Source organism: Cheilinus undulatus, linkage group 15 (genome assembly GCF_018320785.1).
Source record: "Cheilinus undulatus linkage group 15, ASM1832078v1, whole genome shotgun sequence".
NCBI lineage: Eukaryota > Metazoa > Chordata > Actinopteri > Labriformes > Labridae > Cheilinus > Cheilinus undulatus.
In genome coordinates, this window is record NC_054879.1 from 36,627,478 (window position 1) to 36,654,645 (window position 27,168).

The 27,168-nt window shown below is 38.4% G+C and overlaps 1 protein-coding gene across 1 annotated transcript in view; it reads right to left on the minus strand.

The window, feature by feature from the left end:
* Positions 1-8,049, minus strand: part of uxs1 (UDP-glucuronate decarboxylase 1) — a 67,792-nt gene extending 59,743 nt beyond the window's left edge. The window contains exons 1-2 of the mRNA XM_041807488.1: positions 7,276-8,049; positions 2,492-2,519 (exon numbers count right to left, since the gene is read on the minus strand). Of these exons, the coding sequence (XP_041663422.1) occupies positions 2,492-2,519; positions 7,276-7,366 (119 nt within the window). The 5' untranslated portion in view covers positions 7,367-8,049. The remainder of the gene's footprint in view (positions 1-2,491; positions 2,520-7,275) is intronic.
* Positions 8,050-27,168: the final 19,119 nt, after the last annotated feature.

Below are 27,168 nucleotides of genomic sequence, written 5' to 3' on the forward strand. Positions count from 1 at the left end.
GCCTCTAGGCTTATACATAACATTGATTTTCACATTTTTGACAAGATAGAAAAAAAACGGTCAAACTGCAACAACTGATTACAATAATGATGAAAATTACATAAAAGGTACCACATGAACGTAAAGCAGGACATGCCACTGGTGTGTAGTTCTGTCAAAAACAGCACAATAAGACCAGAAAACTTAAAAAGCTGACTAATTCATATTTGACTGCATTATTACCTTCTATTAATCAGCTCATTAAATGTGTAAAATTTCACAGCATAGACAAGCTTTTCAATTGTGTCACTAAGGGACATACTAAACATTTACTTTGTACATATCTTGCAAATAAAGCTGGATGGTAATCCCTCCTATTTCTAGAGGGGTCTGACTCATTTGTCTTTATATTACTTAAATGAAGTGAGTTTTGGGCAACATTTTGGAAAATACTCAACACATCCTTTGAATCAGTGCATGGTGGTTTTAAAGTTCAGATTTCACTGAGTGAGAATCCACGTTTTCTACATCAGGGTTTTCCACTGATCCAAAGTTGACCCCACCAGGACTAATCTTTGAAGATTTTAAAAAATAGAAGCTTTTTATCCAACACCAACTGTTGGGCAGCTCAGCTGGAAATACTGGTGTAATCGCAGCTCTGTGAATTCTGTTCATTGTCCATGCTTTGCTCTTGATACAAATGTAATGCTCAACAAACCTAAGCTATCTTTAATAATTTTGTCTTGCCTGGACTTACTGTCTTAAAAAGCTTGTAAAATATCAACTTTAAACAGGAATTAATTTTGACAAAAAAAAGATCTCTTATATCAACACAAATTCCCTAAAATTACAAAGAAACTTCATAAAATTTCTGTGAAAAATTCTTCAACACATTTCTATAGGTTCTCATGAAAAGGTCCCCAAAATGTCTTCAATGATTCTTCAAATGTTTAAGTGAAACTTTATCATTAAGTCAAAAATTTCCCCCAAAAGTAAATTTAAATTCCCCAAAATAAACAAGTATATTCTCCAAGATTTAAATAAAATGATCGAAAAATTCCACCAAACTTCATAACAATTTCCTTAACATTTACATAACATTCCAGAATTTCAAAAGGTCCCCCCTCCAATTCTTAATTGAATTCCAAAAATTGAAAAACACATTTCCCAAGCTTCCTTGAGCAATATAGAAAAAAAGTCAAAGCAAATTTCTCCTGAAAATTTCAAATAAAATTCACCAAAATTAAAAACACAGTCCCCAAATTTACACAAAAATGCCTGAATATATCCGAACTCCACCAAACATCCAAAAAATGTCCCAAATTCACATGAAAATACACAAAAATGTGACTCCAAAAAACTTTCGATGAAACTGAAAAACACACAAAATACCCCATAATTAACTTGCAATTGAATCAAACTGAATCAGATTGGATCGAACCAAATTAAGACTTGGTTTTGATTTGGCATTGAGAGGAAATAGAGAATGTCATAAGAATTCTTTCTTTTCTCAGGCACCACACACTCTTGTCAGAATTGTGAATTAAATAGGTAAGACTGAACAACATGATGTCAAACAGCCTCATGCTGTGAACATTCACTGTCATCGTGTTCAGTAAACAACCTCATTAGACCACCCACTCCTTCCACTAAATCAGACAGGGTGAGGTGAGTAATTCCCTGCCCAAGGACTGATTTGAATTCTGATAAGAGAGTTTTGTGCATTGATACTTCTTCATTTAAAAGAGAATGAATATGAAACTGTTGTTTCCTCCTCTTATCATACACTAACCACTTACTTTATTTGGTATCTGTTCAATTGCTCATTAACGCAAAAATCCAATCAGCCAGTCACATGGCATGGTCTGTTCTTACAGAAGGTGTAGCTCCAGTGTGGTCTCCTGCCGCTGCACTCAGCTGCGTTATGGTTTGACTATTGTACATTCCTAGGTGCTCTTCTGCAGTAGTCAGTGGCTATGAGTGGCTGGGTTATTGTTGCTTTGTCATGTAGTCATGCCTCGTCTTTTCTGACTTCTGCCTTCACCAAGGCATTCTGGCCCAGACAGCTACCATTCACTGGACATTTTTTCTCTTTTATGGACCATTCCTTTTAAACCCTAGAGATGGTTATGCATCAAAGTTCCAATAGATCAGTAGTTTTTGAAATAATCTGACCAGTCTGTCTGGCACCAACAACCATGGCATATTCAAAGACAAATGCATCACTTTTCTCCTTATTGTGATGCTCAGTTTGAACTTGAGCTTCAACTTGAACAGCAGGTTTTTTCAACCATAAGTGCCTAAATGTAATGGTTCCAAGCACGTAATTGGACATTTTTAATGACCTGTTGGACAGGTATACCTAATGATGTGATTGCTGAGTGTATACTGTACCAGCATGCCCACATCCTTAATATTTAACAATTTAAATACTTGTACAACATATTGACCTTGACTTGTGAGCTGAATAAAAGCAAAAGTAAGAATTTAACAATGAAAAGAAAAACTATACCTCATGTTTGTGTAGGTTCCCCAGACAGCTGAAAGGAAAAAAAGAAATGTTGTCAGCATCATAAAAGCAAAGTTTGAATCTATAATTGCTTTGTAACAGTAAGCCATCTTTCTTATCAGGTGCACAAAGTAAACAGAATATTTTACATTGGGTTTGTCCTTGAAAGTCTGGCTATTTTTAAAAGAAGTAAGTTCAAGGTTGGGTCTGTTCGACGCACATTTTATTAAGTCTTTGAAACAGCAATGAAGCAAGATAAACTGATTTCATTTGCAAGCTTTTTAAAAGTATGATACTGGCAAAGCATGAATGAATCAATGCTCTGACTCTTTCTCAGATTTTACTTCACTTGGTCTTACATTTGTCCTGACAATAGCCCTGAAACATTTTATCAATCCCTCTTGTCAGTGGCATTGTCAGTTAAAATGTCAGATCAACCTTACAAAGCATGTCTCAATAAACAAATTCATTTGTTCAGATTCTTACAAAATACCTATTGTGCCACAAAACCTTCAATTACTACCATTTCTTAATATATGAACCTACAAAAGTCCATTGTGCAGATGTCATATCACCTGACAGGCACAACCAAAACATCATGGGTTTTGCAGACACCATGGTTATTGTGCATAGCAGACCCACTGACATTTCCATTATTACAAGCCCATCAAAATTTCAGACAGGTTATTGTTTGACTGTCTGAGTAATGAGCAAAGGTATGTGTGCAACAATACTCAAATGTAAATGCTTGAGACACAACTCAAATGGGCATCACTGCATCATAATACATTACTAATCTAATAAGTTAGCACCATTTTACTTAATGCATTATACCAAAAGGTGATATTTGTATGGCCACAGCCACCCAAGTATACTTGTATATTTTTATGTTTTTATCAATCTGTGAATAACTGCTACCCATGCATGAGAGAGAGAGGTGTCCACTAAACCAAATCTACAGCCAATGTGCCGTTTGAAGAGTGACGTCTCGTGTTATATTAAGCTGCTTATGCCATTGACTGAATATTTTTCTGCAGCTGCATTCCTTATTCCTGCACTCTTTAATGGTAGTTGCAATATGCTACCTAGTCGACCATAAGGATTTACTCTAGGGCTAGACCAGAGGTTGCGCTGGATGTTTTTGTTGTCTGGAAAGAGAAAATTTCTGTAAAAATATACTTTACAAAGTTCATTCATTCATTCAGTGGGAAAAACAAACTACAGTTGAAACCAGAAGTTTACATACACTATATAAAAAGGCACATGAACTTTTTTTTCTCACCGTCTAACATTAAATCAGATTAAACTTTTCCTGTTTTTGGTCAATTAGGATTACCAAAATTATTTCTATTTGCTAAATGCCAGAATAATGAGAGAGATCATTTTTTAGACAATTTTTTATTATTTTCTTAAGAGTCAGAAGTTTACATACATTTCATTAGTATTTGGTATCATTGCCTTTAAACTGTATGACTTGGGTCAAACATTTTGGATATGCTTCCACAAGCTTCTCACAATAGTTTGCAGGAATTTTGGCCCATTCCTCCTGGCAGAACTGGTGTAACTGAGCCAAGTTTGTAGGCTGCCTTGCTCGCACATGCCTTTTCAGCTCTGCCCATAAATTTTCAATGGGATTGAGATCAGGGCTTTGTGATGGCCACTCCAAAACATTGACTTTGTTATCCTTAAGCCACTTTGTAACCAGTTTGGCAGTATGCTTAGGGTCATTGTCCATTTGGAAAACCCATTTGCGCCCAAGCTTTAACTTCCTGGCCGATGTCTTGAGATGTTGCTTCAGTATTTCCACATAATGTTCTTTCCTCTTGATGATATCTATTTTGTGAAGAGCACCAGTCCCTCCTGCAGCAAAACAACCCCACAACATGATGCTGCCACCCCCATGTTTCACAGTTGGGATGGTGTTCTCAGGCTTGCAAGCTTCCCCCTTTTTTCTCCAAATGTAACGATGGTCATTATGGCCAAAAAGTTCAATTTTAGTTTCGTCAGACCACAGAACATGTCTCCAAAAATTAAGGCCTTTGTCCCTGTGTGCGTTTGCAAACTGTAATCCGGCTTTTTTATGTTTCTTTTGGAGTAATGGCTTCTTCCTGGGAGAGTGGCCTTTCAGCCTATGTCGGTACAGGACTCGTTTGCCTGTTGATAATGACACACTCTTACCAGCTTCAGCCAGCATCTTCACAAGGTCTTTTGCTTTTGTTCTTGGGTTGAGATGCACTTTTCAGACCAAAGCTTGTTCATCTCTGGGACACAGAACCCGTCTCCTTCCTGAGCGGTATGGTGGCTGGACATTCCCATGGTGTTTATACTTGCGTATAATTGTTTGAACAGATGAACGTGGCACCTTCAGGCATCTGGAAATTGCACCCAAGGATGAACCAGACTTGTGCAAGTCCACAATTCTCTTCCTGATATCTTGGCTGATTTCTTTTGATTTTCCCATGATGTTACACAAAGAAGCAGTGTGTTTCAGGTGTGCCTTAAAATACATCCACAGGTGTGCCTCTAATGAACTCAAATGTTGTCAATAAACCTATCAGAGGCTTCCAAAGACATGACATCATCATCATCTGGGCTTTCACAAATTGTTTAAAGGCATAGTAATCTTAGTGTATGTAAACTTCTGACTTTGAAGAAAGTAATAAAAATTGTCTTAAAAAAATCATTTTCTCATTATTCTGGCATTTAGCAAATAGAAATAATTTTGGTAATCCTAATTGACCAAAAACAGGAAAAGTTTAATCTGATTTAATGTTAGACGGTGAGGAAAAAAAAGTTTATGTGCCTTTTTACATAGTGTATGTAAACTTCTGGTTTCAACTGTAAATCTCTGTATATTATAGTCTCAGTCTTAGTCTTTAGATCCAATGCCTTTTAGATTTAGTCACAATTCAGTCATTTCTACCCTTTATAGTGTTGTTCTAGTTTTAGTCAACGACAACTCCAAAACATTTTAGTCCAGTTTTAGTCCATAAAATGTCCTTGCGTAACTTTTAGTCCCAGCATTTATTCTCTTGACTAAATCTGGTACCAAATCATGATAGTGTGCTCTATGCACCCTGCCAAACATGGGATCCCTGCTTTCTACAAGTGAAAGGCATAAGAGATACAGACGCATTGTTACTAACAGATTTACCTACAGAGGAGAAATGTTATGGATCTGGAATGCTTGATGGAAACTAAATGACATTTTAGTCTAGTTTTTTAGTCTTAGTATTTGTCAGTTTCAGTCATCAAAGATCTGTTTTTGGCTTGTCTTAGTCTAGTCTTTCTCATGGGAAAAAAAGTGTAGCCACAAACATTTTTAGTCATAGTTTTAGATGAAAATTAACAACTATCCAAACATGTCACAGCTTAAATATATTGCTGCTTGAAATGATTTTCGTAATGTCAAAGGCAGCTGCATAGAATTTTGGTCAATTCACTGTAAATTTATAGTTGACAGGAAGGAGCATTACAGCTGAATCTCACTTTTAAGAATAATAGGTCAGCAAAGATTTTATTTCTCTACATTAATGATGATTTTTTTTACATAACTTAATTTTTTATTGAATAATTCTGCATTTTAAATTCATACAACATTCAGATAAACACATAGGCTTTCAATTATGTGAAGTAACAATAAGAAAAGAAGCAGCATTTGAGGCACTGTAGGGAGTTAGACCTCCAGTGTTCTATCTGTCCCTTCAGTATCAACACCTGAATCATCTGTCCCTTTATTTTCCTGTTGTAATATTGCTGTATTTTGTCCTGTATAATGTTTTTCCATGAAGATTTCCTCCACTGTCTCAATCCATTGATCCTCACTAGAGAGCTCAACTCCACTTCTTTGTGATAGATTTTTGCAGCTTTTAACTTTTTTCTTTTTTTTTTTAACTGGGAAGTTTGAGTTAAAATTATAAATACAGAGTAAGGATGCATGATATTATCATATTGATATCAGTATTGGCAGAAATTAGTTTAAAAAAACAAATATTAGTATCGATAGATATCAACATTTCTGCTGACTATTTAAAACCAATATTCTGGTTGTGAATATAATGATATATCTACTAAATTTTTTGCCGATTTGTACTACTAAGTGTGCAAAGCTTTAGGCCAAAAAAACACATCCATGATATTACAGGTCTTTTCTTTGGTAATTCTCAAGCTTTACACTTCAAAGTGTGTTTTAAGTACTCAAGTTTGCTTCTTTGTTTATTCTTATACATCAAAGTGTCTTCATTAGACTGAAGTTTTAGGTCTAAAATACATATTTAATTCTGTAAATATCAGCATATCAGATACTGGTAAAAAAAAAAATCCAATATTGTGCATCCATAATAAAGAAGAGTATGATGAAACTCTTTAGAATATTGTATCCTTATATCAAGTGTGGGGTACTTTGGAAAGTTTACAAACAATGAAATCAAGATAGATGTAAACTCTAAAAATATAGTTGGCAGTGCACCACATGAAGCTATAGCCTATTTCATTTTTAAATGAAAATTTTATAGGGAATCTCATTTTATGCGGTCTTTTCATGGGCTGAGACTCAACTCTGGGATGACCTTCAAAGTAAACCTCCTCTTACATCGTTTGTTTAACCTAGCAGTAGAATAAAACACATGACATGGGGGTCTTAAAACATGCCCAACCAGTCCTGCAATGTACATTCCCTGGGCTTGGCAATCCAGCAGTTAGATATTACTCGAGTTCACACATTAAATTACGTGGTTGAAGAAAAAGTCACAGACGTAATGACAGTTGATACAAACTATTTTACTTACAGGCAATGTAGGCGATCAAAGCGAGGGCGAAAAGCAGCTTCATCATTCTTCTGTTTATTCCTGATATCAGCCAGATGACTCGCTTCATCATCCGCTCAATCCAACAGGACCAGAAAACCAACGAGCCACACGTTCACGTCCAGCTATCGCATTTTGAATCACAATTGTTCATATTCTCCGTGGAATACGGTCTTCAAAATGATTAAGTATATAAGACACACTGTCAATAACTTGGCACTTCTCATTCACACTCACTGGGACTTTCTTATCAAGACAGGCAAGTTAGCTTCTCCTGCTACGTCAACACCTAGCAGCAGCAGTTTACGTGGCTAGCAGTAACACACAGGTATCTGTAAATGTCAGGTAGCAAGCTACACTCGACTGTCAACATTAACAACTACATAAAACTTGTATATCACCGCCATGTGTCCCCCGACTTAACAAGCCACTGTAGAAGTTGCAACACCTACTGTGTTGTTCCACACACAGGTATCAGAGGGATACGTTAACAAAGTGTGTTAACGTCTCAGTAACATCACTGAGAGTTAGCCGTTAGCACCACATTAGCAGCTAGCAACAACTAGCTAGCGAGCTATTTAACTGTCACCGTAATTTCCTTCTGTTGACAGCCGCCGCCGCAACACTAACAGACGCGAACGTAGCTTCGCATCTATATTCAGGTAAGAGCCGTTATCGTGAAACAGCCGTCCAAGTACGAAAACGCCTACATGCCGGAGTTTGGTACCCTCATTTGGGCCGTGGAATAGCGGGGGAGCGATTGGTCTGTGCTCGATTTAGCAGCCTGGCTTCTCCAGTAGTAAAACTGTGACGTTCATCTGACTTGGCGAACCTCTTACTACAGTAAAATAATTTATTTTATTGGTGCGGGCCTGTGTGAACCATTGCTATTTGATAGCAGACTTTTAACTCCAAAGGTTTGTCGTATATTTAGTTTTATTTACGTGTTGTCAGGTTGCACAATCGTTTATTATCGACAGGAATACAATGGTTCATTCATTCAATCACACGGAACTTTCCACGGTGCTTTTTACTGACTCAGCGGAATACATTGATTTCACCGCTGTGGACGGTTCGACGTCGAAAGCTTGTTTGATATGAAGGGTGACTTCTATTCAGCAGCTGTTCTAATTAAGGCAATACAACCAAAAAGACAGAACTGCGAAAACAATTCTGAAAACGTCAAAAAGGAGCCTTCTTCCACCTTGTCTTCTCGTTTTCGGCGGGTGGCATCCATAAACCATTCATTCAAATGACTACTAAAACCAAACCAAATTGCTCTTGTACCATGAAACGTTTCTTAAAATATTATACACATCTATCTGCCTGATTCACATCTTTTTAAAATGAATTTTAGGATTAAAACTTTAAATAATAAATTTCAAAAAGAGGACAAAGGGGAAAGGGCAAATGAATCCAAGAGTGTTGCTTAAGGATACTTCGGCAAAATTTACTAGTCAGGAAAGTCACTGACCGAAAAAAAAAAAATGCTACATACCCTATATTTTTATATAAATTTACAGAACAAGTCTGATCATATTTTGATAGCATATACTTGTTAAATACTGGATAAAAAATATTTGATTATTTTGAGGCTCCTCATCTTAATATTGTTCAATAAGTAGAAACAATTAATCATTCTATAAACAGCACAATATTAGATTAATTAAACAAGAGATGAAAGATTTGGGGAAAAATCCAATTGGATTTAAGCTCATAATGCAAATTTGATATCTTATTAGATTTTTTAAAATTCAACTTTGTTCATAAACAAAGTCTGGTATTTACATTTGATGACATAACCACATTGCAAGCATTACAGGCAATACAACATTTCATAGATAAAAGTAGAAAGATCAGAGGTCTTATCTGGGATTAAATTATGTGTAGACCTGTTTTAAGAGTAGCTACATGGCCAGTGGTTTGCTTTAGCTTTGTTAGCTTCAGCTCAAGCTAACATAGCTATGCTAGCTACGTAATTCACATAACTACATAAGCCAATGTTGCTAAGTTAGCCTTAGCAAGGTGAGTTTTAGCAAACATAGCTAGAGCTAAAGTAGCTACATAGAGAACGTAGCTACTTTATCTTTAGCTAGCTTATGTAGACACTTCGTGAACTTAGCTTTAGCTATCTTGGAAGCTTACACAGCTAACTGAGCTACGTAAGCTATACTTGCTAGAATGTTTTCATGGAGGACAAGCTTTTTTTCAGTAAGCAGACTGTTTACCTGGCTTTATTAAACAATGTAGCTAAGTGAGCCTTACCAATGTGAGATTTAGCAAACATAGCTAGAGCTAAAGTAGCTACATAGAGAATATAGCTACTTTATCTTTAGCTAGGTTATGTAGACACTTTGCGAACTTAGCTTTAGCTAGCTTTGAAGCTTATGCAGCTAACTAAGCTACATAAGCTACGCCTGCTTTAATGTTTAATGGAGGACAAGCTTTGTTTTCAGTAAGCAGACTGTTTACCTGGCTTTATTAAACATTTTGTTCAGGTTTTGCAGGTAAGGTTTTTAAATTTTAGTATCCTAACCGTTACCTTACCTTAACCCTAAACAAAATCTGTATCCCATTTTATTTTGAAAGTTTTAGCTTGGATCTCTGTCCAGAAAAAGATGGTGTGTCTGATGAACAGTGACTCAAAGATGTAGCTATAGTCTGCAGCCAGTCCCCTCTGAAATGACCCAGAAAATAATATTTTAAGGCAAACTTTAGTTATATTAATTTTTTTCTTTTTTAAGTGAAGGAATTGAGGTTACATAGGTAGAGCCCTAACTTTATGTGGGTACTAAGATGGGTAGAGGGATGGCTAGATTGATAGTGCAGATGTCAGTATGCCAGAAAAGGTTAAAGAAACTTGTTAAAACACAATATTTTAATACAATTTAAAAAAAAAAAAAAACATAATATTGCACATTGCTCTTTGGTTTTGGAGGTAATCAGATTGTTCTTTGTGCACCACGCAGATGAGCCCTTACCACTGATTGTTCAAATATTGGATAAAGCAGGAGTGATGCCAACCATGGCTACTGAAGGGACTCTTGAGGCTAATCCATGACACTATAATGAAAACACTGTCTCAAAATATCAGCCTAGTAACAGATAAAGTTATGATGGTTAGGCAGGTCTTAAGCCTCCTGATAAAACAACAACACTTCTCTGGATTGCAGTCATACCAGCCATGCCCCAACTTATGTATAACTTGATACCCTTATTCAAACTGAAATGAGTAAGTTATCAATAAAGCACTGCAGTGTTGACCCATAAAGACACAAACTAAAGTTGTAAACACGTGTATTTCTGCTGTAAAAATCTGCATTTAAACATGTGGTGTGTTTGACTTCAAGGAGGTCAGCACTTATCCCAACCACAGTTGAACTTTTAGTAGGGGGTCAGCACTACCCCATGGAGACCTGTGGCGAGGCTGAGGGCTATTTCACTTCAACGGCTGATCAGGAAATTTTTAAAAAGCAAGAAAAAGCAAGTCAGTCCTTACACAGCATCCTGTAGGTGTGGAGTTAGATCCTGGTCTTGTTGCTTCTTCTCATCTGTAATTAACCATGAAGGTTATAATTATCTGTGCATACGCCCTGGGCTAACATTTACATCCATGTGAACCTTATAAAATAAATCTTACACGCACAGCCTCTGAAGATAAAAAAGGATGAGCAGGTAGCAAATTAATCCCTTTAATGGTCTCAAAGGGAAGTCACATATACTGAGAATTGTGACTTCTATGACACCAAACGTCCTGATTGATTATGCTGTTTGTTAGAAACTAAATCTGACCACATCTTGAGACACACAAATAAACACTTAAATCACCCTCAAATGACCTCCTTTCAAGGAATATGTTAAATTTAATAGTCAAAATGGAAATGTTAAAAATTCCAGACCTCCCCGCCTCATCTGATGCTTGTAGGTTTGATGTCAAGTTTCCAAATGAATACAAATTGTTGTATTTCTGATAATGTTGGGAACAACATGAATGCAGCCCACTGTGCTTACTTGTGCTTTTGTGATATCTGATGGAAGAAAGCACACTGTGAAATGAGTAAATAAATGAACATAAAGCCAGACATACTGTGTAAACAATCTGCCAGTTTAGTTCCCCCCTGAGTGAGGATGTGTCAGCTGGTGATAAAGCCAGCACAAACAGATGTATAGCCCCAAGATTGACTGAATTTGAGATTGACGTAAAATGCTCAAACATCGCCATTATCCACAGGGCAAACCCACTGGAGACCACCAGGGATATACAGACAGTGTTTTCACTTCTCATTCTAATTTTTACAATCAGAGGAAGAAAAGACACAAAGGTCAAAATTTCACTTTGTGTGTTAAGTTTTTTTTAATAAGTCTCTCACAGATTCTTAGTCACTGGCAAGGAAGGGCAAGGCACCATTTGTTTAAGGCAGTGGTTCTCAAAGTAGGGGTCGGGAACCCTGAGGGGCCGCGAGGCACTGAGAGGAGGTCGCAGATGCCTTCCAAAAAACAGAGAATGTTTTTTGTTCAATGTAAAATACAAACTTGGTCATTGGGTGAATTATGCTGAAATCAAAGTAATGTTTATAAAGTCCTAAAATTTAAGTATTGTTGAATGTGCACGGCTGTGTTCAACTATGCTTCTAACACCTTCCGGTACAGTTGGGGTCCCGGCTCTCTGTCACCTTTATTTTGGGGGTCGTGGGCTGAGAAGTTTGAGAAACCCCAGTTTAAGGAGCACCATTCATACATAAAGTACTTCGAAGTTGTTTATAGTGTAAAATAAACACTCATAGCATTATGAGCATCATCACATGACTTTGAGCAGAAAGAAGATACGAAACATAAAAATGTAAGATAAAGAACCTGACACTAAGCTAAACTACACCGTTAAACACAATATACATTATTGTATTAGCCTCAGGGCAATAATTGAGGGCTCTGAAGTCCCTGATGACAGAGGTTCTTTTACAGACTGACTCAGAATTATCAACTTGCCTGATCGAAATGGATTCTGCTCGACAACCCACCCCAGATCTAACCTGACTTGCCAGATGATTTGTTTCACACATCTATCTAGGAAAGCTTCAATAGGAAATTTGTGGGAAAGGCAGAGGCTTTGAAAAAACTCGGAGTGTGATTGGATGAACGTTCTGTCTGTCACATCTCTACGGGGGCCAATCAGAGCAATAAAACACGTGACGTTGCCACTATCGAGCTGTGCATGCGCAGCTACTGAGAAATAATGCAAAACATGGTGACTATAGACATGTAAGTACTCAACTTTTGTCGTTTTTGAAAAGAAAACAACTCACTGCTGTTCTTTGTTCTTCTTTTAACAAAGAAATGTCGTCAAGTTCTGATAAGACTGGTGCTTTAGCAGCATCCACGCTAAGCTCTTCCGCCATAATTGCACCGTCCTCTTGCTGCTGCTTGTTTACGTCACGACTCCGCCGTGCCTGTAAGTACTACCCCTCGTCGCTCATTGGTCCTGTTACTTTCTAACCAGGCCCAAACGGTTCAGACGGGAGCTTTGCAAGATGGAGTCGCCAGTGAAAAACAAGGAAACGGTCGTATCCATCTGCTATGTTACCCCAGGTCATCTTTCCAAGGACTTAGGCTCACTGTTTGCTCCGACACATTATAAAGCTGACCCAGAAACCTACCAGGTGCAATGGTGGTGAAATCAACTCACAGACTTTAAAGCCAAAAAAGTAATAATTTGTAATGGTGATGCTTATATTGACCAATAAAAATGGTGTATGCTAACCTGACACGCCAGATGGATTTGTTTCACACATCTAAATGGTAAACCTTCCATAGACAGCGTTGGGAAAGGGGAGACGCTGACTTGACTGACACAGGACACTTTACCAAAATTCAAAATCCTAGGCCAAGGGGCTAATTTTTAAAAACATTATAGGGTGCACCACTAAGCCACGCCCACCAAAAAATTTGAGATCAATTATATCATTTCCACCCGAAAGTTTTCGTCATCATTTTATGGCTTTATTGCCATTTTAACCCCCTGACAAAACTACTTCCTGTTTCATGGTGAACAAGAACTTCTCCGGCTTTGGACACTTCTGGTGAGTTTTTTCAAGTAATGCAAGTGCTCAGCAAAAAATATATGACATAGGATTAGTTATGTTTTAATTATTCAGACGTTTCAGTGCAAAAATTCAACATATTGCACCTCAAATCTAAATAATAGTTCTTTGTACAGTATTCTTGTACCATTTCTGGTTTCTACGATTATAAGCAAAAATGGGCATGCAAGGGTTCAGTTTCACATTACAACGAGATGCTCTTGTATGATCCCACCTGTCAAGTATCTGCTTTATCAGTATATTAATAAAGTCCCCGGCCTTTCAGATCTTCACAGAGAGTCTGCTTGTATTTGGCTGTAAACAGTCACAGTGTAGCCAACAGTGTAACTCATTTCCTGGCTTTTTTTGTCCCTCCTGATTGGCAGGAAGGTTCTGATATTTGCGCTCAGCTTGAGATAATGCAGCTCTACAGGTCCTGAATGGAGTCTTTGAACTGGATGAATGTATGATTTTCTGGGTCGATGACTCCGAGCTGAAATACATCCTCAAGATCCTGTAAGGTAAGAAGAGTCAAACAGACCAAAAGACCACAGTTTCAATGAGAACAACATGATTATTTGAAAGATTTTTCCAAAACTGAAATAGATTTTGCATGGAAGCTCTTCATTTCTCATCAGATGACAGATCTTTTATTAGCATCTTAAATTAATCGTAAGTTCTTCTTTCACCAGCAGAAAATGGCACAATGAAAAACGGAAAGGGGAGGGAGCATTTTCAATTCATTAAAAACAATTATGTGAAAGAATTAAAACATCTCTTCCTTTGTTCTGGTAAATGTTAATTTATCAGTGGTTATAAATTCCTCAGAGAGGTTTTTCCAGAACAACCCATCTGCCAGGGGAGCTGTTTGGTAATAGACCATCTGACAGCTGTTAATAGTAGGGACTGGCAGGAAAACAGCCAGCACAGAGCTTTTGCTTTCTAGTTTGTTGGCTCTCCTGCATCACTGGCAGTAAAACTGAAACTGAGTAGAAGAGCTGCAGGAGACAGTGAAGAGAGAAAATACAGTTAAAATGACATTTTAATCCAGAACAAGCCAGCAGGAAACAGACAAGGTAATTTGCAGATGATTTCCCTTTCTTCTTGGTGCTATAAAAGACTTAAAAATAGTGCAAACTAGAAAAGCACTCAGAGAGCGCAGACCTCCGCCATTAGCCCTATCTCCCAATAATACAGAATCCTTTAAAAAAATCCTGGATCCAGACGGTGATCCAAATCCCTCCCAAAATCTAATCAGTTCTTCCTTATGCCATTTCTGACATTTCCTGAAAATTTCATCAAAATCTGTCCACAACTTTTGAGTTAAGTTGCTAACAAACGAACAAACGAACAAATCCACCGATCACATACTCTCCTTGGCGGAGGTAATAAAAGCTTTGCATGTTACATTTTGTACCACACCTTTCCAAACAAACAGTCAAATAACCACTGTCTGTCACTTCACTCCCATGTTTGCCTACTTCTGTTTTGGCTGGTTTGGTTTCTTAAATTCAAACACAAGCTTGGACACCAACCTGTAATGCACTGTAAATGTGCTATGAACAATTCACTAATTGCTAATTCAGGCAGTACGAAAACAGGCTTTAAATTAAGTGTCCACACAAGCATCTTCCTGGTTGCTGTAGTAGCAATTTGTTGACCGTGAGCGAGCTATTTACTCTATAAAACTTTTTATTTCAGTCTTGATTGGAGGGTTATTTAAAAAATGAACGTCATTCTGTATAAATAAACTAGGACTATCGTCAGGTAGTTAAATGATTCTGCGACCTTGTTAAATATACCCATGGTTCTGTAACATACAGTATCTCTTAATGTTCAGTCAAGATGGATATTAAAAAAACTTAAACTGCTGGTACTTGCTCAGATGCATAATGAAGATATAGCTCCTAGGAGGCTTCAGTATGATACAAGATGACTGCAAATCCAAGATTTTAAGCTAATGGGTTTGCCCTCAAGTCTAATTCTGGATTTGTGCCCAATGCAACAACAACAAAAACTCAATACATCTTGGAGTTATTGTGTGCACAAGATTTTAGGTCATGGCAACTGTGACCCCAAGATCTGATCAGTTCATCCTTGAGGCAGACTTGACGATTGTGTAAGGTGTGAACAATATTCCTCAAAACATTCCTGGAATATCTGATTCACAAACAAAGAATTAAAATGAGGTCTAATCACCTTGACCTTTGACCTCAAAAATCCAATCAGTTCATCCTTCATGCAAACTTGACATTTATGCAAAGTTTGAAGAAAATTCCTCAAAGTATTCTTTAGATATTACATTCACAAGGAAGGACCATGAGGCCCATGGCCTTGACCTTTGACCAAGCGGCAACCTCTGGTCCTGAAAAATGAAGCCAATGCGGAAGTGCAAAAAATTGCTATACCGCGAGTGTCCACTTGAGGCTGGCTGCAGTAACAACTGAAGTCCGCCTGGACACATGTTAAACAGCCGGTTTTGACTCTAGAAATACACTGGTTTACAGCCTGGTTCAAAACACCAATATGTCTCATTAGCTAGTGTCTTATTGTGCTCCCACTGTGATGATGGGGGTGATTTTTTTGAACCACGATCATTTGGATTATATTTTGGATGAAAGCTGATTGGCGCGTCTCATTTGATTGACAGATAGCTCAGCAGGCAGAGGCTCCGTTTCTGTCAACCAGAATGCTAGCTAGCAGGCTGACAGGAAGTCGCACTTAGTGGGTGGGCTCTTAGGTTGATCCAAAGTTCAGTTGGGCCGCGATTTCAATATGGAAGCCTCCACAGATTGGCGTCAAGAGCCACTTGAGTCAGCCTATTGTAAGCAGATGACTGATGTCACACGGGGTTTGTCCAATTCTTTCTTCAGTCTATGGCTTTGACATAATTATTCAGACACTTTGGGGGTCGTGGGCTGAAAAGGTTGAGAACCCCTGGTTTATATGATAGCTTGTTCATGCTTACACGTCTTCTGGTCTTATGTGCTGTTTGGCAAAGAAACTAAATTAAGAATAAAAGTAAACACTGCAGTCAGGCAACAGGCTATGGTTTACCCCTTTAACCATGTAAGTTTATTTTCATTAGAATAGAAGCTTAAAATATAATGAATGAAAGCTGAGTCCAGGCATAGCTTACTAATATGAACAGGATTATTCATGTTATTTCCTTTCTTCTGTGACAAGTCCAAAATATTATAAGGTGTTCTGCATGAAACTCTTCTATAACTGTTGGCTCACATATTCCATTCATGGCTCATGAGTAGTACAGACCATGCTTCATGCCAAAAAATCCTCTTAAGTTCAAATGCAGTGCACGCTGTCTAGTTTGGAGTGATGAGATTGGCTATTAAATATTTCATCTTCTGGACCACAGACTGCTTTGTGTGAAGACTCATCATGGGCATTTCGCTTCAAACCAAGCTCATCCATACCTCTGAGCTCTTTACTCATTTATTTCTTCACTCAAACATGAATCCCAAACTGAGTGAGGATGAATTTGAGGGAGAAATTTGATTTAGACATGCTTTTACTCCTTGAAGTTCAAGCTGTGAGGGAAAGTAGATTTTGAATTGATTGGTGATATAAAAATAAGCTGGTTAAAGATTACCTTGTATAATCAATCTGAGCAATAAAATATCATCCCCTTATCCATGAACTTTGCTTCAAGTGCCTGCGTATTATAAAAACGAACCAACAGTGATACAAAAACAAGCGCAAGAAAAGGCAGACACATTAAAAGCATCGCCCCCTACTGGAGTTATGACTTTGAAGTATGCACGCTCTGCCTGCAGGGAGAGAAATATGAACTATTTGGAGAGAGAAACCATGGCCAAAATCCCTTTATTCAGTTTCAGATGAGCCTTAGAACAAGAAAATAATCTAAGAATGTTTAAAGACCATTATTATCAGGCTCATTGTTGGAGTATGACACAACATAGCATGACACAACATAATATGGCATTACCATTTTATATCATGATAAAATATGATAGTATACCCTACAAAATGATACCATACATCAAGTTATTGTAATATGACATAAAACAGCACTATATGATAGACATAGGATAATATGTGTAAAATGCAATTCAATACAATACAATATCCAGATAAGATAAAGTACAGTATGTTAGAATGCTAATACAACGTGACATGGGAATGCCAGCGTGCTGTCTGAGATGAAGTAACCTATTGCCATTCTGCTCATTCAGTACAGTATGAATCCTGTAATCACAGTGAAATCTGAAAAATGTAAATCAGTCTGTACTCACAGCCTCATCTAATCTCAGTTTCCAGCCCCATCTCTCTTGAGCCAATAAGAAATCAGTCTACCGAAACAAACTCATTTGTATCTATATGAGGATAAGCTTGAACAGCAGCATTTCCAAACAACCTAAACAACTGTTCATAAAAGGAAAACACCAAAAAAAGAAAGGATTTCAAAAGCAATGCTAGATTCTTTCCCACCTGGATTGTCGGTACAAATCCTAATGGATCAACCCCCTCTGCCTAGTTTTGTAGTTTAACTGGAGCTTTGCCTGAACTTGAAAGGCTGGCGGTGACAACAGAGAACGCAAGGCAACTTAATTCTTTGTTTTCTTGAAGTTTTCTCTATTTTCATTTAATTTGTCTTCAAAGGAATAGGCCGAAAACCTGGACATAATAGTTCATTGACATGTTAATTACACATAATTCATGGGAGAATAAATAAAAATGTTGAAACACTCAACCTGTAGAATAGAAATCTGATTCAATATTGAGCTCCTGACCAGTTCAAGATAATCTTTCAACCAAAAAGCCAATAGAATAAGTTGAATCAAAACAAATGACCATGTAACTTAAAGTCAGTTGTAGCATCCTTTTTAAATCACTTAAATTCACTCTAGAGTCTAGACACACAAAACCTCCACTTCAATCTAGGCAGTTACACCAGGAATGCATCCTTTACTTCATCTAACTAAAATCACTGGTATTATTTTAACCAGGTGTTCAGCCATTCTTTACCAACAGTGTAACTATTTTAAGATGCTTTAAATCAAATCTTGTAATCATCTACATCTTTACGCAACTATATTAGTGTCCATCCAACATCAATCTATCTGTCCACTACTAGACAATGTTTCTAAATTACACCGCATTCCAATTTTTTATGCAAATGATATTTTCCTCTGATTTTCCTAAATATTCAAAGCACATGACAGTCAGTATAATTTTCAAGTCATCAACTGTTAGAGCATAATTCAGATTTTATTTAACAAACCTCCCGATGGTAACTATTTTTTACCAAAAAATAAAGAGCTCAAAATGCACTGTTCCACATTATTATGCACAACAGAGTTTCAAAACTCTGCTGTAACAAGAAACTTGTTAGTGCCACTTTTCTGTCAATGTTGGACTATGGGGATGTTTTGTACATGCACGCTTCGTCTCAGAGTTTACATGCTTTAGACACAGTGTATCATGGAGCTCTGAGGTTCATAACTAACTTCAAATCCCTCAATCCTCACTGTGTGTTGTATGATTGTGTGGGATGGTCTTCATTGTCTATACGTAGACTAAAACACTGGCACATTCTTGTCTACAAGGTTATTCTTGGCCTTCTACCCTCTTCGTTCCCAGGATCTTTACTTGCTGTCCGTCCCAAAGGTCAGAACTGAACTGGGAAAAAAGGCATTTAAATTTACTGCTCCCTCTGTCTGGAATGATTTACAAAAAGAGTTGAAACTCAATGAACTGATCTCATTGGACAGTTTTAAAAGGAACCCTGCATGACCAGCCAAGTTCATCTTGTTGGATACATATTTGTATGTCTCAAATGTATATTAAACTAAAAGACTCACCAAATATCCCACATATCTGCATTTTGAGTACATTTCCACTCATAAAATCACCGGGAGACCGTCATGTTTTCATCTGCGTCAAGGAGTATGACGTCACGGTTCTGCAGCGCTCCTCACCGTTGCTAAGCAGTAACCGTTTTTCAGACGGTTTTTCTGCTTGCAGCTGTTGCTGCCATGAGTTTGCTGCGTGTTGGCTTTGTCTCCCTGCTGTCAAAGCTCTGTCATTCCTACAAAGTTTTACCTCAGCAAACCTCCGTCAAGTGACTGAGTTCAGTGTGTAGTGGAAGTGTGCTGGGAGCTTTTCAAAATAAAAGTATTATGTACATAGAACAGAGTTTCTCCAAAGAAATGCTGAAGTGGACTTTTACTTTGAAAGGCATCAACTACAAAGTCCTCCTCCTCACATACAAATCTCTCCATGCTCTGGCTCCCCAGTACCTTTCTGATCTCCTCCATCCATACACACCATCCTGCAACCTTCGATCTTCAGACACCGGCCTACTTTCCATGCCCAAAACCAAACTCCGAACCTATGGAGACAGAACCTTCAGTGCTGCAGCTCCCACCCTCTGGAACACTCTTCCTGCAGACATTCGTAGCGCTCCATCTCTGGACATTTTGAAAAAAACGTCTCAAGCACCACCTGTTCACCACAGCCTACAATCTTCACTAAACCACCCCTTACACTCATCCTACCCCTCACATAGTTTGTCCATGTCTATGTGTTCCTGTAAAGCGTCCTTGAGTTTCTTGAAAGGCGCTATATAAATTCAAGATATTATTATTTTTATTATAAAGGCGCAAACTGGAAGTCTTTTCGTATTATGTTTTTCTTTACCTGAACCACGTGGAAACAGCAAGCTTCATAAAGAAGAGAAGTTCGGAGAACAACTTTATTAAACAGACACATTTTAGCTTGTTGCCTTCATCTAGTTCATCAAGAAACAGATTTCAAACATTTTCTACCCGTGTGGACGTAAATATTTGCTACAACAAGGTAAATATGGCTCCGTATTTATCATTTTCCTGTGTAGATGGACAGATAGCCGCTCATGGTGCAAATATTATATAGAAGAGACCTCTAATTTTAGAATTCTCCTTGTGTGAGATGTGCTGTGTTTCTGAGATGCAGCCCTAACACTGGCTGCCTGTCTGAAGCAGGTTACTGCATAGGATCACTGTGGAACTGTGGCGCCAGCGCGGACCAAACGGGACCAGAACATGTACGTTTCCTGGTGAATTTATAAACTCAAATGACTCAGAATGCAGATATCTAGTGATTTTTTTAGTTTAATATACATTTGAGACATACAAATATCTATCCAACAAGATGAACTTGTCTGATCATGTAGGGGTTCCTTTTAAGAGAAAGTTGAAAGACTTGGAAGCAGACACATCTAGATGCAAATGCTTTGATTAATTGTGGCTGATTCTGGTAAATAGCTGCTGCTTGCATTCTTGTGGTTTTTTTGCATATGGACTACATATCTTGTATTATGTTGTATGGCTGTTTTTATGTATGTCTGAAACTCTGAGGTTGTCTCCTGGTTAAATAAAGGTTCAATAAATAAATAAAACATTTTATAGGTTGTAAAGAACTGAAATGGTCATTTGTTGAATTTGCAGCATTAGGAGGTCATATTTACTGAAATCAAAGCTATTTCAATACAAAACATCTTAACAGGCCAAGTTACATGTGAAAGGGATACCTCAACATTTTGGCAAATTCGCCCATTGCCATAATTCCTATAGTCTAAGTAATAGGTTCGTTACCTCTCGTGGACAAGTTGTGACCTGTACATTCACCACACTATGAAATAATCATGGAACATTACAAGACAGAGATGTTTTAAAGCTAAATTCAAGGCCGGAACTACACTCCAGACATGGCTGCTGCACTGTCACTCTGCCCAGTGGTTTACTCAAGAAACAGTTCAGAGTATTTGCTTCATGTGTCGTAATGTTACATAAGTATACATTATTATTTCATAGCATGGTGAATGTACAGGTCACAACTTGTCCACAAGAGCGTTTTGGAGTTGTTGGATTGTGTATTTGATGAGTTTGATGAGGGAAAGCCGGAATACAGTCTGCTTACATTGAGTTGGCACAGCAGGTCCGAACTCGGCAGTGGCGATCTAAAAATAGCTTGCACCGACAACTGAAGGTAACGAACCTATTACTAAGACTATAGGAATTATGGCACTGGGCGAATTTGCCAAAATGTTGAAGTATCCCTTTAACATAGGAGCCCTTCTTTGATACCACCATCAATATTCTTGCATCTATTGAACTTGTGAGGTTTTGGAGAGTTTCTGCTTGAATTTCTTTGCAAGATGTCAGAATAGCCTCCCAGAGCTGCTGCTTTGATGTGAACTGCCTCCCACCCTCATAGATCTTTAGCTTGAGGATGCTCCAGAGGTTCTCAGTAGGGTCAGGGGAGGATGGGGTCACACCATGAGTTTCTCTCCTTTTATGTCCGTTGCAGCCAATGACACTGAGGTATTCTTTGCAGCATTAGATGGCACATTGTCATGCATGAAAATCATCTTTTGCACGGTTCTTCTTTTTGTACCATGGAAGAAATTGGTTGGTCAGAAACTTTATATACTTAGCCGAGGTCACACCTTCAGGGACCCTAAAGGGGTGTATTCATATATATATACGTTATGATGTGATACATTACAATACAGTCTTGGATTGCTGGAGAGAATCTGTCAAGAAAAGTACTAATGAGAAAAAGACTACAACACTCAATAAAGAGTATGTCAACAGAACACCAGAAGAGCATGTACTAACCACACCCACAAATTACACAAATTGTTCTCTGTTACTCTTAACGATGACATGTCAGAATGTGGTATCAAAAAGTATAAAGAAAAACTTAAAAGCAATACTTGCACTGTTTCCTGCAGGACTGGGTACAAACCATCACTCTGACATCTGAAAAGAGCTTAACATATCTGTGTGGCATGAGCCTTAAATATTCAAATTACAGCGATCATGAGTGCCTCAGTCTCAGTGATTGAAGCAGGCTGTTTCCTTGCTACATTATTTGGGTGTGCTTGGCTTGCAAATGTGATGGCAACGTTCATGAAGCCATTCAATATGAAATCATGAGATGCTGGCAGTTAAAGACACTGGCACATGTAGATAAAGCCACCGTTTCCTGCTTTAAATTACCTCATTATGTCGCTTTGATTTGTTCTATTCAGAGAGAAAATTGTGGGCAGAGACATTTTTCTGCTTAAAGTTATCAGGCTGCTGTACTTTAGAGGAAGTAGTTATCAGCAGCGTACATGTTTGACAACAAAATTTGTAAAACACATTTCCACATCATAAAACATTCATTGCACACAGCTTAAATTATTCAAAGAGCCAAGAGTTTAAAAAATGACTTTGAGGTTTTCTTATATGTTTGATAATTGAGGGGGGGTTTACCCATTTTCCCATGAAAACCTTACATTGTGACAAATGTAAGCCCAAAACACCCCAGCACTGCAACACTGCATCGTTTCATATCGCCCTAACTGGCTAAGTGAAAAAATAACAAAAGCAGTGATATTTCACCAGAGACCAAGGCCTCCCACTTATTCTACATCTGGAATTGATGATGGCGCTAAATTTCTTCTTCTGTGCTCTCTAACAGGGTTGCCATTCTGCAGCTCAGATGTACCAAACAAATGTTCTCCCAGGAAAGCTCTTCCCCAACCGCAGCCAGCTGCGATGAGCTTGGAGCAGTGGCGTAAAGTGCTGCGGTGTGTTGTGTCCAGGTGTGTCTGGCTAAATTTTAATGTGGAAATCGTTTGGATGCATGTGCAGCGCTGTTGAGTTTAGGCTTTGGATATGTTAAATCACCTACCATAGAGCAGTTCTGACCAAAGATTTGCAACGCAACAACATCATTCAACCTAGCGATTCAGTTCGTCAAAGGTTAATAAAGTAACAAATATGATGTTAAGAGAAACCAAGATTTTCTGAAAGTCAGAGATTTCAATAACTGATTTTCAAAGTAAAGGGATATTTCAGTATTTTTGAAGGTGGGTTGTATAAGGTAGTTGGCAACAGTTGTGGCATTAGCCTCCAGAGATTTCAGTGAGCATTACCTCTGTGTGTATCAAGGCCGGATCCCAAGTCTCTTAGGCCGGCCACACAGTACAGGATTTTAAGCCTGATTTTAGCCAAGATTTGACTCCCCCGATGATTGTGGGGGCGTATACTGACTGGAGCCTCATCGCAAACGACTGTCTGAGTAGTCTGCATGTGTGTGGTGTCAACACGATTCATTTTCTGCTCCAAATCGCATCGTAGCCTCCCAGATCCCGAATTGTAAATATCAAACATGTTTGATATTTACGATTCTAGGTCGTAGTGCCGCTGATGGAGTACCCACAACAACCCATGAGAGCGAGCACACCAGGCAGAGTCACCAGACAAATCATACATACTTTCACCACTCACAACCATAAACACAACTGTACCTTAATTCCAGACAGGGTTTCATCCTGAGTCTTTCCCCTGTTTTATGATTGTTGCTGCACCTGTAACGCACGCCAGGACAGCCTGTTGTGGAGAGACAGCAAGACGGTATTGACGGACATCCGTGTTTTTTTTTTTTTTTTCTGAAGTCACGTGATCACGTGAGGTTGTAGGCAGGTCGGCAGGTGTGTGTGGTCTCCAGTGATCTGACAGTCTGGCTGAGTCGTCTAGTGTGTGCGTTCAGAGGATTACAGATGAAAAGTCTTTGGAAACTGTCCAGAAGTCTGTGGTCTCTCAAGGTTTTAAAATCATTTCAGATTAAAAAATCGTCTAGTGTGTGGCTGGCCTCATGGATTGGTCCTCGGTCCTAGGGATTTGCTCAAACCTAAAGTAGTTTCTGATCCACCATCTTAAAGACCGTCCCAAGGACCCTTATGTGGTTTTACGACCCAAGCCATAAGACCGATGACTGAGATTTGAAGACTGATGAGCAAAGACACATGAGAGCAGGCTTCCCGGAAGTCTTCTTACTCAAAGACACGCCCCCCTTGTTGGATATCACGCTCTGATTGGACGCTGCTACACGGTGGCTGTCAGTGAAACAGCACCAGCAGAGATAAATAATGGAGGAGGGATTGAGTTTAAAAATGACGATAAATGGACTCAATGGACCTTCAACAGAATATAAACATCATAAGTTTCAAAAGGCTCAATAACTGATGGGCTGGGCTGAAAAATTGAGAATATATTTAATAGAATCAATAATAGAGGGTGACTCGTATGGAGTTCAATATTTGATTAGTTTTTTGATTCACCTTCAAACATAAAACATGTTAAAGCTCATAAAATCAACAGCATCTGATATAAATCTTCCCTTTACCACCAAACACCAACATCATTTAGACGTATTTTCTACATTTGGTCCGTCATAACCTTAATTTAGTCAACAGATAGTCATAGAAAGCTGAGCCATGTTTTGTCCATCTGATTTGGTCCAAATTTAGCCCAATAATAGTTGTTTAAAATATGACCATATTACAGCGACGTCTTTATAAAGACGTCTTTTCAACAACCTGAAAATTACGTCTTTTAACCTTTCACTTTTCTATTAAATCTATACGTTGTTTAGACATAGTGGAGACTTTTTTTTTACGTCTTTACAACTGTTCTTTTTGCTGGGTGGTATAGAAGTCTATTTAGTAGTTATTTCTGTTTATTAGATTATGAAGAGAACTAAAGTCAGACAACAGCAGTCTGTCTGTCAGGAAGAAATATTTTAAATCAGCGGGATCAATGAAATTTCTATCAGTCTGATCATTAGTGAGTGTCAGGTTTTATCATTAGCCTTCACATTGAATAATTAGGATAAAAAATAATTTCATAATATAGCATTTGCTGGTAGAAAGAGTCTGCATGATTTTTATATACTGCAGGTTTCTCTTTATGCAGGGGTTTTCTGATCCCACACTGAGACCAAACACTGTCAATGTAGATATTTTATTAGAATAAATACAGTACAAATTATGCAGACACAGCTGTTTATGCCTCCTGACAGCTGGTTGATGATCAGCTGATTGATGATCAGCCCGCACCGTCATCATAAACTGACGTCGCTTGATGTGACACTGCAGAAGGAAGGACGTCCCATGGACCAGTAATCATCGGTCTTATGGCTTCAGTCTTCCGCGTCGATTCCTTAGTCTCTCCATGAGTCTCTGGTGGGCGGGACTAAGACTCAGGGAAAAGACTCATGCCAAAGACCCAAGCCATAAAACAGTAGAAGTGAGACACACCTCAAGTGTTTGGAGAAGCTAGGCTGTACAGCAGAGCAGATTAGTACAGATTATCTGCTCAATTTAGCCAGTTAAAGGGAAAATGGGCAAAAATAATAATAATTCTGGCTCATTTGTACGCTAAATCAAACATTTTTGGAGCTACTTATATTCCACCTAGAAAGCCTCTGTATTTGGCACAACTGTGCAATGGCAGCTTCAGCTTGCTGCTGCTGCCTCATCGTACCTGATCAGCTGTTTGGGTCTGCAGGCTTTGTCAAATGAAACAATGCAAACCTAAAACAACACAAAAATTAGCAATTTAAGGCCAATAATGATGAGGTGCTGTTTACTGTAGATACAAAAGGATACTTTTATGAACTGGAGTACACAGAGGAACAACTACGGATCAAGACTTCCAGGAAAGAAAGAGAGTGAGAAACTTTATCAGAGACTGGTTGTCTTACCTAATGGTAGGTGTGAAAACTGTGAGCACACATCTATGAAAGCTACTACTTCCATGAATAAGACTTAGTTACAACACTTCTCGGCTGACAGATGGCAGCCTGCATCACTCCCCATCTAGAGTTCCCTGTGATACTGAATACTGGTATTTTACAGACCTTCAACTTTCTAAAGAGAAATTGGAGAAACTAACCCCAACCAGGTGAGCTGAATGGAAATTTTCTATCCATGTAAGTGTATGGCTGCCTCTTCTTGTAATGGCTTATAACTAAACAAGCTACAGTCATGGGCCTTAACCTTGCAAAGCAGATGAATACACCTGTTTCCTTGTTATTCACTGGCGAATCCATCTTGCAATGCTCCCGTCTGAACCGTTTGGACCCAGTTAGAAAGTGACAGGACCATTCAGCATCGAGGGGCAGTACTTACAGGCTCGGCGGAGTCATGACATAAGCAAGCAGACGGAAGAGCTTAGCGTGGATGCTGCTAAAGTGTCAGTTTTATCAGAACTTGACGACATTTTTTCATTAAAAGAAGAACAAAGAACGACAGTGAGTTGTTTTCTTTTCAAAAACAAAAAAAGTCATGTACTGACATGTCTACAGTCGCCATGGTTCGCGTTATTCCTCGGCAGCTGCACACGCACACCTCAGTCATGACTCCTGAGTTTTTTCAAAGCCTCTGCCCTTTCCCAGACGCTTAGTATTGAAGGTTTTTCAGATGGATATAGGAAACAAATCCGTCTGAATATGTGAAACAAATCTGTCCGGCGGGTTAAATGGGCATAGCACTGGAGGGGAAGGGGTACTGATGCCCAGGCCCACAGTGGGGACGGGCCCTTGAGAAACTTACAATGAAAAGTGTGTTTTTAATTTATCTATTTGAGTCAAAAGTGACTAAATTAATCAGTCAACAGACTGAAATTTTTATCAAATAGAGTAAAATATAATACTGGGAGGACCCTGCTCCTCTCTTAAAAATGTCCAAATGGTGTAGCCCAGCGCTGCAAAATAATACCATCACCACAGAAAAAAAATTTGGCTCAGAAACTGGGAAATTATGATTCAAAAATAAATTATAATGCATAGATATTTGTAAAAATGACACAGCATTTGTTGCTTGGCTAGCTAGTTTAAAGAGGCCCCTCTGTAAAATTCTGTCTGGGGGCCCTAAATTCCTAGCTACGCCCCTGGCTACAGTTGCTGGATATGTTTACATTTTGAAAACACTGCATCATCT